A 19,270-nucleotide genomic window follows, 5' to 3' on the forward strand; every position below is an offset into this window, starting at 1 on the left:
GATATTGTATAATTTCCTGATAACCTTAGAACAATCTATGAAAGCACATGACAATCATTGCTAAATACCCAACAATACTAAGTTTGCTGTAGAATATTTTTGAGATTACTCTCCTACAGAATGTATATAATATCCAGGATCTGCCATTGAACTGATATTGTGATAATGGGCCTTGTGGATCTTGTACATTAATCATATGGAGTAAATTGTGCAGCTCCCCTTCTGATGCTTGTGGGAATTGCCTTGCAGAGCCCATATCTGTTACACTCTGTTGGGAGCTCAGTGCAGGACCCTGCGGTGTGCTGCTGGAGCAGGCCCGAGCAGTGTTCACACCTAACTTTTCAAAGGAAAGGAAAAAGATTCCTGCTTTAACTTGTTCCTTACACAGATAAAGAAGACTTCTTTGCCTTGTGTCCATACTAACTGATGTCCTGTATTATAACCGATAATTCTTAAATATTGTTATTATATTAAGTTAGGTCTTAAAAGAATTGAGTCTTTAGCAATTGTGTAACTGAGCAATTGAGTGGTAATTCTAGTATACTTCTGTTGGATTTACATAGTGTAGCCTGAATCAATTTCCCATTTATGGAATAATTTAATACCACAGAAGTTATTTAAGGTGGGTACAGAAAAGCAGCTTTCAAGGAAGCTTTAAAACTAACTGTAGATATTAAAAAAACCCAAACAAACACGATTTTTGTTACTAAAAGGTGTTTTCTGTTCCCTCCCTTTATGGTCTTCAGCAGGAGTTAATGTGGGTGCTCTTTCCTGCAACACCTAAACGCCTGCTTGGTCGAGGAGCCACCTCTGCAGATGCCTTCGCTCGAGGCTTGCTGTGCCTCAGTGGAACAGCTCGGGCTTTTCCCTGTCAGCTGCAGGTACTGCTGGGGCAGGTGTGTGCACAGGCGGATGCAGGAGCGGTAGAGGCAGAGAGGATTTACAGCCCCTTCAGCCACAGGACAGTGGGGTTGGAAGGGACCTACGAATGGGTCACCTCGTCCGGCCCTGCAGCCAGGCTCCACGAACGCTGACAGACCCGTGTTAGGGGTCGCTGTCCCTACGGGCTTTCGCTATTCCTCGAGGGTCCGAGGTGGCAGAGCGGGAAGGCGGCGCCGCTCCCGCCCGGCCCCGCGCCCGGGCCCCTCCGCGCCCCGTGACGGCACCGCCGGGGGCGGGGCCGGCGCCGCTTCCTGGGGCGGCGGGAACGGCCCGGGCAACGAGCATGGGGGGCGCGGGGCCGCGGCGGGGACCCGCGGGCCTGTGGGTGACGCTGGCCCTGGCCTGGGGCGCGGGGGCCGCGCTGGCCGCGGAGGGGCCGCCGGCGGGAGCGGCCGCGCCCGCGGAGCCGTGCGGGGCGGAGGGGTGGGCGCAGGACGCGGTCCCGCCGGGCGCGGCCTTCGTCGCCGCCGCGTCCTACCGCGGGCCCGGCAACAACGACACGCGGAGCAACAAGGCGCTGCCCATCCTGCTCTGGTGGAGCGGGAGCCTCTTCCCGCACTTCCCCGGCGACACGGAGCGCATCGACTGCCCGCGCGGCTCCTGCCTGGTCACCCGCAGCCGGCGGGTCGCCCGGCACCGCCGCACCAAGGCGCTCATCTTCTACGGCACCGACTTCAGGGCGTACGAGGCGCCGCTGCCCCGCCTGCCCCACCAGACCTGGGCGCTGTTCCACGAGGAGTCCCCCATGAACAACTACCTGCTCTCGCACCCGCCCGGCATCCGGCTCTTCAACTACACGGCCACCTTCCGCCGCGAGTCCGACTACCCGCTGACGCTGCAGTGGCTGCCGGGCGCGGGGTACCTGCGGGGCCCGGCCGTGCCGCTGGCCGAGAAGGACGCGTGGCGGCGGAGGGGCTACGCGCCCGTGCTGTACATGCAGTCCCACTGCGATGTGCCCTCGGACAGGGACCGCTACGTGCGGGAGCTCATGAAGTACATCCAGGTACATCCACAGGGGAAGCTGTGGCGTGGTGCTGGGAGTACCTGGCGGCGCCCCTCCGCCGCCTCTTTTTAACGGGGTTTGTTTGTCCTTGTTTTTAGCCAAGACACGAGTCATAACGGGATGCATGCTGACTACAAGCTGGACAGAAAAACTAGTTGTATTCCTTCCCAAACCGTGATCTAGACAACACCGCATGCCAGTAGGTAGGCCTGATGTAGCTGTTAGTTGTGGAATTGGCCAGACTCGGGATCAGTCGCAAGCTGGGCAAAGCCTGAATAAGCTCAGTCTGCTGGACCAAGTGCTAGAAGTTACTGAAATCTCTGGACCTTGAAGTTAGTGTACAGGAAGGCTGTCCATTTACAAACCTTGCTCCTGTTTGAAAGTACAAGCAGGCAGTAAAAAGGCAGGTTGCTGTGTTTTGAGAATCTGCTCCTTATCTGTGTTGTGGTAGAACCATGTTGTTTCTTTGATGGTTTATACTGCTATGGCACAGCTGATGGTGAGTAGCTTCATGAAGTAAAATAATGTAATTTCTTTAAAGCAGAAAAAAGTTTAGGGTTGTTTTTCTTTTAAAAATTCTGAAGGATAGGAGATTGATAAAAAGCATCTGGTTTTCATCTGTGCCAGAAACATCTTTTTCCTAGTCATTTCTGTTGTTTCTATTGGCCATGATTCAGTTATTGTGCAAGTTCATCATGTACACAGTAGTGAAACAAAGACAAAAGAATTTTTAAAATATGACTATATTGTCAAAGTTTGATGCAGAGTCCAGTTCAAGCATATTGTCTTTCATTTTTAGACAGTATTCTTTTAGCTCCCTGCACCAATTTTTCTCAGTCTAAGAAAGGGAAAAATTTTGTCAGCCTGCTGAGCACGGCGGGCATTATGTGCGATAACTGTTTGGAAAAGTACTGGGTCTCTGTTATGATGGCTTTTAAATTAACGTAGAGAGAGTCAAATGCTATTCCTTACTTGTCAGTTTCTGATTTATCTGATAATAAATACATTTCTGGGTGGCATTGCACTAAAGATGCTTTTGAAACTCAGCATTTGGTTTCCCCCAAAGCTGGTAGAAGCGAGGCTCTAGGAATAGTCACAAGGGAAAGAACGGGGAGCGAAAGTGAAGCTAAGCTAAGGTATTTAGGAACTAATCCAACTTAGGAATTTTACATGAACTACAAGATCTGAAAACAAGTTCCAGGTGAAGGGATCACTTTGTAAAGACACTGGTTGTTATTTCAGGTTGACTCCTATGGGAAATGCCTGCATAACCGTGAGCTTCCCAGTGAACGACTGAGAGACACTTCCACAGCCACGACAGAAGATTCTGAGTTTATGAGTTTCATCGCCAGGTACAAGTTTCATCTGGCCTTGGAGAATGCCATATGTGATGACTACATGACGGAGAAGCTGTGGCGTCCCATGCACCTGGGGGCTGTCCCAGTGTACCGAGGCTCCCCAGCTGTGCGGGACTGGATGCCAAACAACCTCTCCATCATTCTTATAGATGATTTTGACAGCCCCCAAGAGCTGGCAAAGTATCTTGATTTCCTGGACAAGAATGGAGAGGAATATTTGAAGTATCTAGAGTATAAAAACGTTGGTGGAATCAAAAACCAGTTCTTGCTAGAGAGCTTGGAGAGGCGGGAGTGGGGTGTGAATGACATGACTCTGCCCAATTACCTGAATGGCTTCGAGTGTTTCATCTGTGACAGGGAGAACATCCGGGTCAAAGAGGAGCAGGAACACAAAAAGTCCCGTGGGAAAATTCCAGCTCCCAGACCTCGCATAGCTCAGTTCAAGCACATGGGATGTCCTATGCCAACCCCTGGGTTTGGAAGTGTTGAAGACCTCGCTGAAGGAGACAGGTAATGTACCAATATTATAAATAATAGTAGCTTTTAATAATCCTTTATACTTAAAGGAGCTCATGATACAACTTTAGTTGCATTTTATAATATGTCTTGTGGGTGTTGTGGTAGTTCTGCTAATATTGTGTGACACTGAGGCTGGACAAGAGGCTTGGATGGTGGTATTGGTGGTTGAAAGAGGAGCCTGAGACACCCATAATACTCTGTTAAAATGCTCTGTGACCTCGGGCAATGTGGTTATCCTCTGTCTATCTTAGCCACTTCGTTTGGGGAAGGGATGTTTTCAGTACAGTGATGGTACAGCACTTGTCAGCCCTGTACCTCACTACAAAGTACTGGGTTGAGAACGGGGTTGCCACTGTTCAATGCAGGCCTGGTTGGCTCCCCCTGACTTTAGATCAGATGTTAAACTTGCCCAGAATACAAGACTTAGTGTTGTTTTGTGTAACAAAACTCTTGGCTAGTGTTGAAGGATACCATCCCCTTTGTTTAGGAGAGGGATTGCACAGGACAGAGAATACCTTGAGTATCTTGTCCCGGGTATTGCACACAGGGATGGCTGGTGTTGCTGGAATGTCCTATAGCCCACAGTATGAGCTGCCCTCAAGTCTGTCAGCAGGGAACCAACTACACCAATCCCCGGGCAACCACTTTTGACAGACAGAATAGAGTGTTGATGGCATGATCTAGTCTATTTATACATGCATTGGTACAAAAGAAGTTAGTACTTGGGTGTTCCCAAACCTTTGGGCTTTTCCAATGACAGGGTTTTGAAGTTGCAGTTTATAGGAGGGAGGGTTCTCAATGTTTGTAAAGTATGTGTGGACTTTGTGAGGTGTGTGTTACAGTACAACAGGTTTGGATTCCCTGGGTTTATCACGTTTCTTTGCATTACCTGCACCTGTTTCTGTCTTTTTAGGCAATTACTCAAGTACATGCAATTCACTCTGTATAAGCCATCAGACAGCCATCATAAAGATAAACCTTCAGCCATAGCAGATCTTGTCTAGGTTAATACCCATCACCAAAGATTTCAATGTTCTGATGTCAGTCTCACTGTAGTATTCCATCAACAAAATTTTTTAAATATTGGGAAAATCTTATGCATTTCCAGAAGGAAGTTGTCAATGTACTTTATTCTAGTTTATATCGCTTTACAACGTTGTTAATAGTTTTCTACACTAAGGTATTGAGTGCCTAAAAGTGTTAAAATTAGTGTTAGGAGTGCAAGATTTCTTTGGTTAGAAGAAGAATTGCCTGTTGAAAATGTAGAATCCGTAATTTCAAGTATGCTAACCCAGAACTAAGTTCTGCGTGGATGTGAATCTCTAAAAATGTTTTTATTATATTACCCATTCACCAGAAAAAGTATGCAGAATTTTTTAAGTATGGGGAACTACTTAATTCTGTGTTGGGATGCTTTCAAAAATGGCCAACTGAAATTGAAACGGGACAATAAGCATGAGGTTATACAGGTGTGTTTTAGGAAATGCCTATTTTACAAAGCATCTGGCGTTTATCATCAAAAAGCATTTTTCACATTACAACTAATTTTCATATTGACTAACTGAAAAGTTACGCTCATTAGTAAAAGGGGTTCATAATCCTTTGTTTTCTGTTGGTTGACGGATTTACTGGAGCTCTTTTATAGTAATGCCTTTTCTCAGTCTCGGTTTTTCTCCTTGCAGCATCCTGCTCTGTAAAAGCATTCCTGACTTTTCCATAGGTTTTCTCTTGCTTGGGCATCAGGTGGCAGTAGAGAAGCACGTGTGAAGGCACACTTAGCGTGGCTGCCGCCTGCAGGCTCAGGTGCTTCCATCGTTCTGCGCAGGGGTCATCAGCAGGCAGTTTTGAACAACTGGTCCCTAATCCAAGCTACAGTTGCATCCATGGAAGCTTCAATGTCTCATTGACCCAGAGGATGTTACTCTTCCCCTGTTTGTAGCCATGAGATGTGTCTGGAAAAATTGTTCCAGGGAAGCTTTTACATTGGCTGCTATCTGCTTTAGAAAGATGTGTATCCATACCTTCTGAGGCATGGATACAGGGGCATCTCCAGCGAAATACAGTGGTTTCTATCCGATAAGTATCTGAGCTTTCACTGGTTTTATCTGCAAAATGAAATATGGTTACTTAGAATTCTAAGCGGTAACAGTAACATAAAATTGCCACCAAAGCATTTCTTTAACATGCCCGTATTTTGTCACGGTTTGATAGTAATATTATTCGACAGTGTGATCAATTTACATGATTTCCTACTGAGCCAGTCAATCGAGTGTTTTGTTACTTTAGAAAACATTATTATGTAAAAAGGACACGGGTCTAGTGTAGATACAAATGATAGACTGTCTGCAACATTCAAGGTCTGACTATAAACACACGCTGTGACTTGGAGCCTTCTGGAACTCCGAGAACAACAAAGGCAATTGGAGTTTATATTAGAACAAGTACCCAGTGACCATGCAGCTCATCTGCATGCTCTGTAACTCTTGTTCCCAGATGTAATTAGTTTTTAGGGTTGGCAGATTAGCTGAATTGACAGAACTGTTGCATCACAATCTCCCTCTGTGTAGGTATATGTAGCTGCAGCACACTTACACCTTTTAGCTGGAGGTGTGGAGCTGTGGTTTCTAAATCCCTACGGTTGCAGCCTCACTTTTATTTGGACAGTCAGTCACTACAACCTGTTCAATTCTTTGTACAGAGAATAGTGGGTTACAGTGCTGCTGGTGAGTGGAACTTCTAGGTAGTGGAAATCAGAATCTCTAGTTATTCTTGGACTCCCACCTTTGTGAGAGAAATGTTTGATTTGTTTCGTTGATAAGGATTCGTTTTCTGAAAGTGGGATGTTTGAGGGGGTAACTTTAAGAAGACTAAGTGACAATTCTTTTCCAGTTACCTAAAGTTATCATCTGTGGTGGCGTAAGGAAAGAGAAGCCACTGTGCCACTGATAAAGGAATGTTGTAAAACCATCATGGTTTTGTTGGTTCAGTTTTATGTCAATGCCACAGTTTATTTATGACAAGAAAAACCAGCTTAACAGTGTATGAGATTTGCCATTTGTGCATGTGAGAAGTCACTTGCAACAGAATCCAGTAATCATCCAGGATTAAAGATAGATCTGTATCTCATGGTAATGATGTTTCAGGTGTATGTAGTTGGTAGTCTGTGGAGATTTGTGCAATCCTGCTCATCCTGAGGTACCAATTTTTCCCAATTTACAGAATCAGAGTGAAATTATTTTCTTTTAAACCCTCAATAATAGCAATTTCAAAAGAAAAATACCAAAGTGTTCTTATTTAATATTTTTGATGGAAATCCTCACTCAGATACTAGAATTCTTTTTAGTATTGTTTCTGTACAGTTCATCAGGAAAACATTTTCTTTTTTTCTGTTACTTACTGCCACTTAGTCTTGGGTCTAGTATTTAATGCACATTGACATGTGCCCTTATTCTGTGCTGTAAAAAACAAGTAACTCATATTGGCAGTCCTTGAACAAAGGTTAATGGATTTAGCAATGTGATCTCATAGTATGTCCAAGTGCTGCGTTTTAGAAAGGAACCTTTTGGCAGATACTGATTTTTTGAAGCAGAAATAAGCCCCCTATCTATGATCCTTCAGATTGGAATCTATGTTAAAAGCTTTATTTTGAGGTTTATGTTGGTATACACTGCAGGGATGTACCACCACAGGTGGTGCTGTTGACCGTGGAAAGCTAATTCCCGTGGCGTACAGGGCATGTCCACAGGGACAGCGGCTGCGATGCGTCGTGCGATTCTTTCGGTCTGCCTGGAGAGGTGGGTGAGATCTGCTGGGCAGTGCACTCACACTGGGTTCAACGTGTGGGGTACAGAGTGAATGCAGGAGGCACTGCTCTTACTTCTGTGATTGAAGGGAGAAGAAGCAAAAAGCTCTGTATGTAAGTTAACAGGTATTGGGTAACTCATGGACATATTATAGAGAGCATCGTGTTTGTTCCTTCTTTCCCAAATTTGCGATGGGCTCGTGTGGCTAGATAGCAGAAATAATGGAGAAGCAATAAATAGTTGCCATTCCTTGGCAAAGTCTCTTTGCCCCAAGCACAACTCAAATACTCCTGCTTTTCAAGGTAACTGAATAGCTATGGATGGGTCACTTGCTCTCGACTGATTCTCCTCTTTTGCTAACTTACCAGGTGATATGTACAGTGGGATGAGAAACCAAATTATTTAATTCACAGCTTTCAACAAATCAGTTCACACCACAAAGCGTATTAGCTGGTATTGTGCAGAACTAAGTGAGAGAATTAGTCCACATCATCATGAGTGGGAAGGGAATTGCTGAAACTTGCAGTGATATAGTCTGTGCTACAAAAAGTTTGCGACTGTGCATTGAAAAAGAGACAGCCTGTACTTGACCATCTAGTCTGGAGATAAAGAATAGAATCAGGATTGAGGAATGTAATGATTTTTGTTGCTGCCATGTATAACCTGAGTGTGTTAAAGGGTTTGTCAGAATAAAAATTGATTCTTAGGGCTAACTCGTATATGCATAAGGGCCATGGAAGGCTACTCTCAAAATAATCTAAGGACTCTGGGATAGATTTTATTTTAACAGAAGTTTTAATTCTCTACAATTAACAATTTAGTCTCTTTGGTTAACACTCTAGTCATATGCTGATACTTTTAGAATGTTCTAAAGCTCATGGTGAACTTGTATTTTCCATAGAGAATTTTCATGGCAAGTTTCTTTAAATGATTTGGAGCACAATAACAACATTGTTTGTTATGACCATCCCTGGGCCTGTTTTTCTCTTGGTTTCAGTGATATTACAGCTGCACACTCATTTGTTTTTGTTAATGGTTTGTGGTGGTGTCTCTTTTTTTGTTTCAGTTGGAAAGAAATGTGGCTGCAGGATTATTGGCAAAGCCTTGATCAGGGAGAGGCCCTCACAGCTATGATTCATCGCAATGAGTCACATCAGGGAAGATTTTGGGACTACATGCATGAGATTTTTCTCAAGAGGACAAGGCAACACTGACCCATCTTTGTAAGAGCTTGATTTGAGAATTGGATTGGAGGTTGAGACTGAATTCTTACCTTGCTTGAAACGTTTGCCTTGAAATACAAAAAAACCTCTCTCACAGAGACAACTTTTTCTCGTGCAAGAAGTGAGTGAGTTTCTGTTATGATTGGATTCCAGCAGTGGAGATGTTAGCAACTGCTTTGATTTGAATTTCAGCTCTGTGGTGTGAAGCTACTCCTGACTTGCAGGTGTCAACACGTGGGGCAAAAGACGAATTTATTCTCCTTTTGCATTTGGTATATTTACATTGTGGCTTAGGTGACTTCAGAGGAACACTTCTTCAGATTCTTGCTCAAGTGCTCTAAGTTATTTCAGGGATTTTTTTTACTTCTCCAGAATATTAATTGTTTTTATATGTATTTTATCAGTCACATATTCTCTTCATTAAGATGCACTTTTAGCTGCTATTAACAAATGGCTCTTCCAGTGAAGGAATTACAACAGACAAATCTGTGGAGAGCAATTGTGCCTTACAAAATTGCAGTAATAAAGTCTCTTTGCCCCAAGTAAGCACGACTCAAATACTCCTACTTTTCAAGGTAACTGAATAGCTATGGACAGGTCACTTGCTCTCTGACTGATTCTCCTCTTTTGTTAACTTACCAGGTGATATGTACAGTGGGATGAGAAACCAAATTATTTAATTCACAGCTTTCAACAAATCAGTTCACACCACAAAGTGTATCAGATGGTATTGTGTAGAACTAAGTAAAATTGGTATGCCTTGGTTCCTTTAATTTTCCATCAAATCTGAAATCTATAACCTTGACTTTTTGTCTCCTTAATGCTAGCAACTCAGAGGCCTTGGATTTGTTCTTTCTGAGTATGTGCAGCTTTCTGCAAAGACAAATACATTTTAACAATGGTGCCTTTCCAGTGGTCTCTGTAGTTTTGAAACAAGCCTTGAAGTCTTTCTGAACTGAAATGGATGATGAGAACCAGGTGCACTGAGATGGTTTTGTATCTCTACAAAATCTTAACATGTTACAGTCCTGGTCTGTGACTGGAGTTCACAAGTGATGACATGTGGATAGATCTTCCTTGCTGTGTAGCCTGTATCGCTTACAGATATAAATAACTACCACTGTCCCTTGCCTTGTTGGGTATCTTCCTGAAATAATTGATCTTGCAGTGGAGGGAAACGAATTCCCTTAGTGCCGCAGTTTTAAAAGCATAGGCAAATACGGCCACGCTGCAGTCACGTCTCTAATGGTACAATGCTGTTTTCTTTCTCCATTTCTCCTCCCCCTGCAGAAGTTAACTCCTAACTAAATAGCCAGAGTTTATCTATGCCTAAGACAGAATGTTTGTAATGAAAGTCTACAGTGCTGATCTGATTTTGCAAGGCAGTTTATGCATTGCTATGGGAAGTCTGATGCCTGTTAGTAAAAGTTAGAAACAGGAGTGGATCTACATTCTGTCCCTGATTATTTCACTGTCTATTGCTTAGTGCTGTATGGATCACTTAATATATATTTTCCTCTCAAATTCCCTTCGTAATGTTTAGATATGGTATTATAGGTATATCAGGATATGTAATGATCACCTAAATATTTGTCTCTCAGGTGACAGAACAATATTGCCATGTTAAAATTGGGGCACTCGACAGCAAAGACTCAAGGCCCATAACTATCACTGGATTCTTGCAAATGTAGAAAATGCATACAATGAGTGATCTTACCTGATTATTTTTAGGCAACAACTGTTCTTTTATCTCTCTTCTCTAATAATATTATCAAATGATTCTTCAGATAAAATGCATTTATCAGTTTTATATTCCTTTTTTTCAGTTACTAGGGAGACATGAATACCTAAGTGAATATATCTGAGTTAATTGTTAAAGTGAATTACTCAGATTAAAATTAAAGATATGTGTATTCAGGATTGAAGTGGCCACAATATGCTTGAGAAATAAATTAAGATAAATTAAGATAAAACAAATTAAGGCTGCTTTAGTTCTGAATATCAACTTCTACTAAACAGTTTAGTGATATTTAAGTAAATTGTTTGAATTAATGCCTTCAGTTACTTCTCTTCATTTCATGTTTTTCTATAGAAAATCATTCAGTCTTTGACTGCATGGTTCTCTTAATTAGCTGTATCTCAAAACACTTTTAATTCAAGTGTTTGGTGGGATAGGACAAGAGATTCTGATCTTGGTTTTTATACTAAACATAAAAACCAAGAACCAGGTACTAGCACTTTACCATTTTATCCTGTACTTTAAGTAGATTTTCTAGAAGTGTGGCATTTGTAATAATTTCCAGGTATTTATTATAATTTATTTGCTTTTGCAAAAATTAGACATGCTACTTTTAATTATCCTTGCAGAAGTAACAGGAGGAAGTATCAATATAAGCATGTGTATCATAGCACCTACTTAGTTCCTGATGAGTGGTGTCCAGAGCCTCACTTTGCCATCCTGCTCAGCAACATGAGTGTGTTTCCAAACAATAGCATCGAAGATACGGTGGTACAAGCTGAAGAGTAGGTAGCAAACTAGGTAAAAACTTCTTGGGGCCTTGACTCATTCATTTTCTTAATCACAACCAAGTATTCCTTCACCATGGTTTATTTTCTCAGTATATTACAATCACCAGTCAACAAGGCTTTTTTGTTAGTCCTACAGAGTTTATTTGTTTGTCGGTTTGCTCTGTGTCTGTACTACAGAAGGCTGTTGCACTGAGCTTTATGATGGTTGTCAAGCAGGAGTATTTCTGATTGTCATGTATCTTCTTAACGTGGGTGTGAAAGTAGTACAGATCTGAAGGTGACTTTATCACAGATATTCTGGAGGTTTTGTCTGAGTTTTTCAAAATACAGCTTTCAATTTGTAGTCACATGGCAGTTTTGATTGTTTTCTCTTCTGTGTTCGTAGTTTCTTCCTAGGTTTAACTGTTTTTTTACAGTCTTACAGGTGGTGAAATTGTCAAAAGGTAATGAGTAACAGCTACCCTTCTTAGCAGTTGTGATGCTCACCCAAGCCCTGTGTGTCTTTTGTATCTGAGAGGTTTTTTCTGTTGTAATAGATCATACCAGCATTATTGTCTCCTGTATGGCACAATACATCCACGATTTATAAACAGTGTCTGTTGCTTCTATTAATATATTAAATATGTTTCATTTTTTGTACATGATGTGCAAGAATTAGGACTGAAATATTTATTCTGGTGCATAGTATGAATACCTTGTGTAGCTGCCAGGCAAACTCTGCAGGGGCAGGGGAGGTGGGAATCCTCCCCAGCCTGGCTGAAGAGTTGTGGTTGCAGTTCTGTTCAAACCTGCTGACCGACCTTCACAACATCTGCTTCTCTGCACAGCAAGGACGGCAAAATGTTGAATAAGGTGTTTCTACCACCATGGTCTTAGCTTTCATCTCTCTCCTGTTCTTTGGAGGAGGCAGGAGGAGAAGCTGGTCTCATACCCTTGAAGAGTTTGCAATCAATTTACTTAATAATGCATTTGAAAGGCTTGCTATGTAGTGCCAACAAGTACTGCCTGTCTTAGCCAAAGCAAATTCAATTTACAATCCTAGTTGTCTTTCTACTAATGCAAGTATGTGAATGCAGACAAGGAGGAAGGTCACTGCAGCAATAACTAATATTTTGGAAAAAGGTTTCTGAATTCTGTTCTTGACTGTTCACTGGATTTCTCACTTCACTGCTTTAAATCCAAAACAGTTAGATGGTGGCTGAATGTAATCACTCATGTTGTGAGGCTACATGATACTCAGACGTGATAGATGTGATAGATGTATTTGACATCTATATTAATCATATTCTTGCAGTGGAGGTACCTATATTCATAAAAACACACGATTGAGACTAATCAGGAATTTTAGCGAAGATACTAAATATTGAGGATGATTAAGAGATTGCTCCTGTAAACCCTTTGGTAGGCTTCTGCAAACTAGGGAGAGTGGCTTCACTGCTTGTCGTGCATTTTGCCTGTTTACTGTGTGACTACAGGGAGGCTTTCAAAGCTGTCAGGATAGCTTTATTCACTAGCATTAATGTTCTAAAAATAGATATCTCCTTATTACTGCTCACATGAAACACTAGTACATTCTGTTGATGCTGTGTCTCAGAATTGACTTGACAAGCTAGGATAAGTTTGTGGCCTCTGAGAGGTGAGAGAGGAGAAATAAATGTCTGACAGAAGGTTAAAAATCTAGCAGTCCAGTGCATTGCATTGGACAAGCTACAGCTCTCATTCTCCTGCCAAAACTGTGATACCTAGTGCTGCCTGTTTTTTCAGTAAGAAGCTGGGTACTTTTTATACAGAAGTAGTAGTCTGTGTTTTCTGTCCTTTAGCAAAGACTTCAATGTGTAGGAAGCATATAACCTCACTGAAGTACAGTGATTTGATTCCTAATATTGATGATTTCCAGAACTCATAAAGAATTGCGTTTTCTTATTTCTGTCACTGTAGTAATTTTTGAACTGAAAGATCTCTGGGTCCCCTGTGATGGTAAGTAGAATGAGAACAAACAACAGTGGATGCATATGTTTAGAGGGAAAGGAGAATGAACGGCTTTCTCTGGAAATGATCTGCAAAATGCAGCAGCTGGAGAATCACAGCAGAAATGCCCCTCTTGCACCTTGGCAGAGGATAGTTTTAACTGGTGTGGAAGAGCAAGTAACTCCTAAAGGATGGGGAACAGGATAAATTGAATTGAAACTCAGCCATCAGGGACATCAGTGTTTAAACAAGCTTTACTGTGTTAGACAAGCAGCCATCTGCCTCTCTTCCTGACCTGCCATGCACACTCTTCAGCCATTGTCCCAAGAGAGCCACTCCCTTAATCATGAGTTTTCATCCCTTTTGTTATATTTAATTAAGATTATTGATGGATCTCCAGGCACCTTCTGAGAAGTTGTATGAATTGGAAACATACAGGGTGGCAGGTTCCTTCATTCTGCCCAGAGACCTCTACTGACAGGTTGATATTAATCAGAGACAACATCCTTTTAGTGATATGACCAGCTGAGCCAAAGCCTGTGTCAGGCTTTAACAAACTGTGCTTTTCTTAATGATTCATTGTCTCAGAGCTGGCAGTGAGAGATATATGGCCCTGCAGAGGGATTAGGAAGGATGGAGAAGAATGGAGCTGCAGGATTTGTTCCAGAGCTCTGACACCACTGGCATATTAATTTGTATGCTGTTATATACATTTTGTCCTGCAGAAAATACCCATTTAATGCACAAGTGTCTCAACTACAGATGTTTCTGGGGATCTTGAAATGGATCAGAGCAGATCATGATGCTTCGTGGCATCTCTGAGCAAATAAGGAGGCATCAGGTAATTTGCTGTGGAAATGGCTGGATTTCCTAGATCTTGAGAGTTAGGGATTAGTGATGGCAGCTCAGAACTACAGAGGTAGTCAGGACAATGCAGGGCAGCTGCAGCTGATCTGACTGAGAGCTTGGGATAAGGTAGGCCAGTGTTGGAGTTGGGGCGGGGCATGACGTATCAGAAAAGAAATTGCATCTGTCATGGTGCTAGTGAATGCATTTGTGCTAATAAGAACATTAAGTGCTAATATTGTTCAAACATGATAACTCAGCAGACAGAAGTTAAGTCTAAACCACCTGAAATCTCACCAAACTGGTTTGTTTCACTACTAAAGTGGAGGAGCTTTAAATTTCAAGGCATTTCCAATTAAATTGGGTTAAGAAGGTTAGGGTGAGACAGTTGAGAATAAATTGAAGTGAGGGCATTATGAAGTGATATGAGAAGAACTGGTGCATTCAGGGCAAATTTGTGTGAACGTACTAGAATTTACCTGGAAGCTGGATCCAGGCAGTTCAAAAAGACATGGAAATCAGCTCTATTATTTTTTCCCAATACAACTGATTGGTTAGCCTCATCTCCTAATTGTTTTTAGGCAGTGTCTGGAGGCTTTACATAGCTAAACCAGAAAATGAAGGATAGATACATGGTGTAATTTCTCACCTCCTAAAGGTATTTAAGACAACAGTCTCATTTTAAGGGTGTATTTTATTACAGCATTGTTAGCATTGTATTTAATTGTGGCATAGCATTTGCTGTAGCATCGTACCTGGCTCTTACTCAGTTGTGGTATTGATTTTGACTAGCTGAAATGCAGGCAAGGATTCACCTTTAACTATGCTGATCTAAGATAGTACGTTGTACATGCAGTTAGACTTTCACATGGTTTTATAGTTGTACATTCAGGATTCACAGTGAAAAATCTGTGGGGTTCACTGATGAGAGAATTTGTTTTCTGACTGTCCCTCTTAAGGTCAGCACTTCTGTCCTTTCCATTAGTGTCTCAGTGCTATCAGCTAAACAAAATACAGGCTAGAGAGAGACTTGGCTATTGAGTAACACACCCCTTCTGTAGTTCCACATTCTCCCTTAACATAAATATTCAATATTAAAAAATCAAGTTTAATAATAATAATGTGTCTTGCTTCAGACATCTCTGCATGTTGTGTGTAGACACCATCACGTACCTTATTCTGCCTGCTTGGGAGTTTCTTAGGCTTTGATCCCAGACTGAATGCCAAAAAAAAGGAAATTCTAATGCAGACAGCAGTAACTTACAGGAAGCTATTACAATTCTCCTTGTGTAGCTTGCCTTTCTATTTCTTAACCTCCCCTCCTCCCCCGCCTCATTTTTCTTGGAATTACTTCAGTGAGAGATCAGCTTTTGAAGGTGAATGACCCTGAAGGTGCTGCCACCATTAGCTAATGTAATTTGGAGAAAGGCTGATTTACAGGGAGCGCAGTTCAGCTTCTCTTACGTCCTAGTATTTGTGTCTTTCCTTGTTACTGTTCTCGTGCATGTCTAGTTAGGAATTGCAGGAGGCAAATGCAGCAGGGAGAAGTGGATATCAGTAAGGGTAACTAGAAGAGGCAAAAAGAAGAGTAGCTGAACCTCACATGAACTGGAATACTGAAATGTACTTCATGTTCCTCTCTTGGATTTGCAAGATCTCCAGTGTTCAGAGTTGCAGGATGCAAGCCTCTAGCCTAACTTGAAGGTGTCAGCTTGTTTTGCTTCTTCTCTACTGGTAGTCCAGCTCGAAGAATAGCTTATTTCCTGTCTTTTCAGAAAAAGTGGAACTAGAAAAACACCCTGCTTACCAAAATGTTTCAGAACTTCCAGATAAAGTGTTTGAATTTGGACCTTAGATGGAAATTTACTTTTAAAGAGGGTCAAAAGAAATCTTTTTTTTACACGAAAATGTCTTCTCATACTCTTTATATTGGATGTTAAGAATATACTGTTTTACAAATAACACAAAAATAATTATATAATTGGACATACCAGGATATATTGTCTGCAGATGCAGTAAATTCTAGTAACCATATTGAGAATATTCTGATATTGGTCTGGTGATATTAGCTCAAGTTAACAGAATTTCTAATGTCTTGTTAACTTCCTTGAATAGGCAGAGGCAAGGGTAGTGGTTTTTATGTCTATAGCTAGGAGGTTGAATATGTTTTAATCCAAATCAATGTCCTGTGCGCAAAAAAAAAAAAAAAAATTCCAGCATCTTTGGTTTGGCCTTCTGTATATGCTGTATATGGTCAGAGAACTCAAAGCTGTGGAAGGAAACTGATCCTTCATATGTCCTCCAGTGCAAAAGGGAGATTGTTGGTGCCTGAAGAGCCCTGATACCGTGGTAAAATGGCTTATTCAGGAACTACTTTATGACAAGGATCTGATTACTTTATGTCTCCAGTGTTTGATGTCTAACTCCTCAGTTTTCTGCGTCTACCTTGTCCCTTCTGCCATGCTGAGACCTGTTTGTATCCCAGCCCTTGAAATGTTCCTGTGCCTTCTGTATTGCCTGCCTTTTTCAGCTGGGGACATAAGCGCTCCAGAACCTAGCAGATGAGTTGAGGGCTTCCAAAAACTACCCTAGGGAAGAAACTTTTTGGAACAGGAATTTTCCACCACTGACTATGAGGCTGCGGGAACGATGCCACCATTTCGGAAGTAGCAATTGCATTATCTTCTTGGAAGGAACAGCAGGAGCAATACATATCCAGCTGTAATGTAATGGAGACAGGCTGAGAGTTAAGTGATGCAAGTTTGAAGCACCAAGAAAAGTTTCCATACAGTTGCAAAAGAATTTGAGAAAAGATGACTGAGAGGAGGCTTCGTCAGAGTTTGTAAGTATCTAAGGGGGAGGGGTGCCAAGAGGATGGAGCCAGGCTCTTCTTGGCGGTGCCAAGCAATAGGACAAGAGGTAATGGGTAGAAACTGATGCACAGGAGTTGTTGCATCCTGAATATGAGGAAGAACTTTGCTGGGCGGGTGACCTTGCACTGGAACAGGTTGTTCATAGAGGTTGTGGAGTCTCCCTGAACCATCTGTATTCAGTCCTGAGCCGTGTCCTAGGACAGCCCTGCTTGAGCAGGGAGGCTGGATCGGACGACCTACTGTGGTCCTTTTCAACCCCATTCTGTGATTCCTTAAGTTCCATTTGAATTATTTGAAAAAATCATGATTTCTTCTGCTCTGGTTGAAGAGCAGTGTGTTTTTGCTCCTTCCTTGGTTAGGTTTGCCACAGAAAAAAGTTTTGGGGTGCGGACTGCTGCAGCTGTTACTGAGTCGTTCCGCCTAACGCGGAAACCGTGGGGAAGTCACTTAATTTTCGTGGCACGCCCTTTTCCAGGCTGACCGGATGGGGGTGTGGAGTGGAGGGTTTCCCGGGAAGGGGCGGGTTTCCCGTGGGGGGGAAGGGGCGGCCGCGCAGGCGCGGCGGGCCGGGCGGGACATGGCGGGCCCCGCGTACCCCGGCTGGGTCACCCGCTGGGTCAGCGGGCAGTGGCGCCACAAGAAGCGGCCCCCGGTGATCCGCCCGGTCCGCCCGCTGGCGCTCGCCGATAAGGTGGCGAACCGCAGGGAGCAGGCGGGAGGTGAGTTCCCGGGGAGCGGTGGCGGGGAAGGCCGTGCTGCTGGCTCCCTGTGCTCTGCGGGGCTCGCGAGGGGAGAGGCTGCTTTGGGCCCTGGGATGAGCGCACGGGCTCGGTGGAAAGGATGGTTTCCTCACGCTGCAACCCAAAGTCCGCTTCTTGTGCTACTCCGTCTGTGAGTCACGCACATAAAACACTTTGTTGCGTCTCAGCATAGCCTGTACCTTAAGAATTCAGTCGGATGCAGGATGGCTGCAGCGGGGCTGATCTTCGTGCTGGTGGCAACTCTGCCCAAAGCAGAGATCTTTAGTGCTGCATTTTCTCACCTGCCTCGACCCCATCTTAAACTTCTCTCTCGAGATTCATGCGCTGTGAAGGTTGTTAGAATAAAACCCCAAAGACCTGAGACTTTTGGTTGTGTCTTTCCCTTCTAGAGGCGACGTGCATTACGGAGATGTCAGTAATGATGGCCTGCTGGAAACAGAATGACTTCAACGACGCCGCTTGTGCCGAGGAGATCCGGGTGTTCTATGACTGTGTGGCAAAGGCAGAAGTAATTAAAGCCTCTTTTGTGTTCCTGAAGTAGTAGGGAAGGAGGAAGCCCCCAGTCATTTTTTGTGTGCCAGCAGTAATAACGTTCTCTGAACAATTTCATTGGTGCTGTAACTCATTTGAGCAGTGAAACTGGTGAAGGGTCTGGAGCACAAGTCCTGTGAGAAGCCGCTGAGGGAGCTGAGGTTGCATGCCACATGTGGATTATATTGTAACTGGGGAGATGTGCAGTACAGGCAAGTTTCTGCAGCTGCTGATTCATACAGTTAAGAAACAGCTGATCCAGTACCAGCGTTATCTAGACAGTGGGGGAAAGTGGTGAGTTAGGATTCCCAAATTCCAGTGTCATAAGTCTGTAAATAGTTTTGTGCTTGCAGGAGTGAGGATGGAGACAAATTGGTAGAGAAATAACCAATGTTTTCAGTAATCCTCATAACAAACAATTTTCAGGATATGTGAGGTTGTTAGAGCAATTCTCGATTCTCTGAAAATTAGGAGCTCTTTCAGGCTGTTTCTGACTTTGAAGGCTAGACACGTTGAAAAATTACTTTCACGTTGTTTGGAAATTAGATGTTTATAATTATATAATATATTAATATAATAATACTATTATAAGTATATAATAGTATTATATAAGTAATAACTATATATATAATATATTAATAACTATATAAGCTAAGAGTTTGGGGTTTTTTTGTCTTTCAGAAGCAACGCAGGAGTCAAAACGAGGACACCCTGTCATCCAGGGAAAACTTACCTTCAAGCAAAGTGAACAAGCTCCTGAGGAGGTTTCCTCAGATCAGACATTATACATAATGTGCTGTACTAAAGGGACTGTGGACAAGCAATTAAAGTTGGAGTCTGGCAAAAAAGAGAAAAGGCAGCTTGAGTGAGTGTTTGATGTCAAATGGTATCTGTCAAGCACTGCTCTGTCGCTC

At 42.8% G+C, this 19,270-nt stretch overlaps 2 protein-coding genes across 2 annotated transcripts; both read left to right on the forward strand.

The window, feature by feature from the left end:
- Window positions 1-1,185: 1,185 nt before the first annotated feature.
- FUT11 (fucosyltransferase 11) lies at window positions 1,186-9,394 on the forward strand. Its single transcript, XM_050305215.1, has 3 exons — window positions 1,186-1,945; window positions 3,188-3,813; window positions 8,692-9,394. The coding sequence occupies exons 1-3, from the start codon at window positions 1,226-1,228 to the stop codon at window positions 8,837-8,839; spliced, it is 1,494 nt and encodes a 497-aa protein (XP_050161172.1). The 5' UTR covers window positions 1,186-1,225; the 3' UTR covers window positions 8,840-9,394.
- Window positions 9,395-17,604: 8,210 nt separating this feature from the next.
- On the forward strand, window positions 17,605-19,204 carry CHCHD1 (coiled-coil-helix-coiled-coil-helix domain containing 1). The gene is made up of 3 exons (XM_050338841.1): window positions 17,605-17,783; window positions 18,215-18,333; window positions 19,038-19,204. The coding sequence occupies exons 1-3, from the start codon at window positions 17,642-17,644 to the stop codon at window positions 19,146-19,148; spliced, it is 372 nt and encodes a 123-aa protein (XP_050194798.1). The 5' UTR covers window positions 17,605-17,641; the 3' UTR covers window positions 19,149-19,204.
- Window positions 19,205-19,270: the final 66 nt, after the last annotated feature.

Source organism: Myiozetetes cayanensis, unplaced genomic scaffold (assembly GCF_022539395.1).
Source record: "Myiozetetes cayanensis isolate MyiCay16 unplaced genomic scaffold, myiCay2020 scf10, whole genome shotgun sequence".
Lineage (NCBI taxonomy): Eukaryota > Metazoa > Chordata > Aves > Passeriformes > Tyrannidae > Myiozetetes > Myiozetetes cayanensis.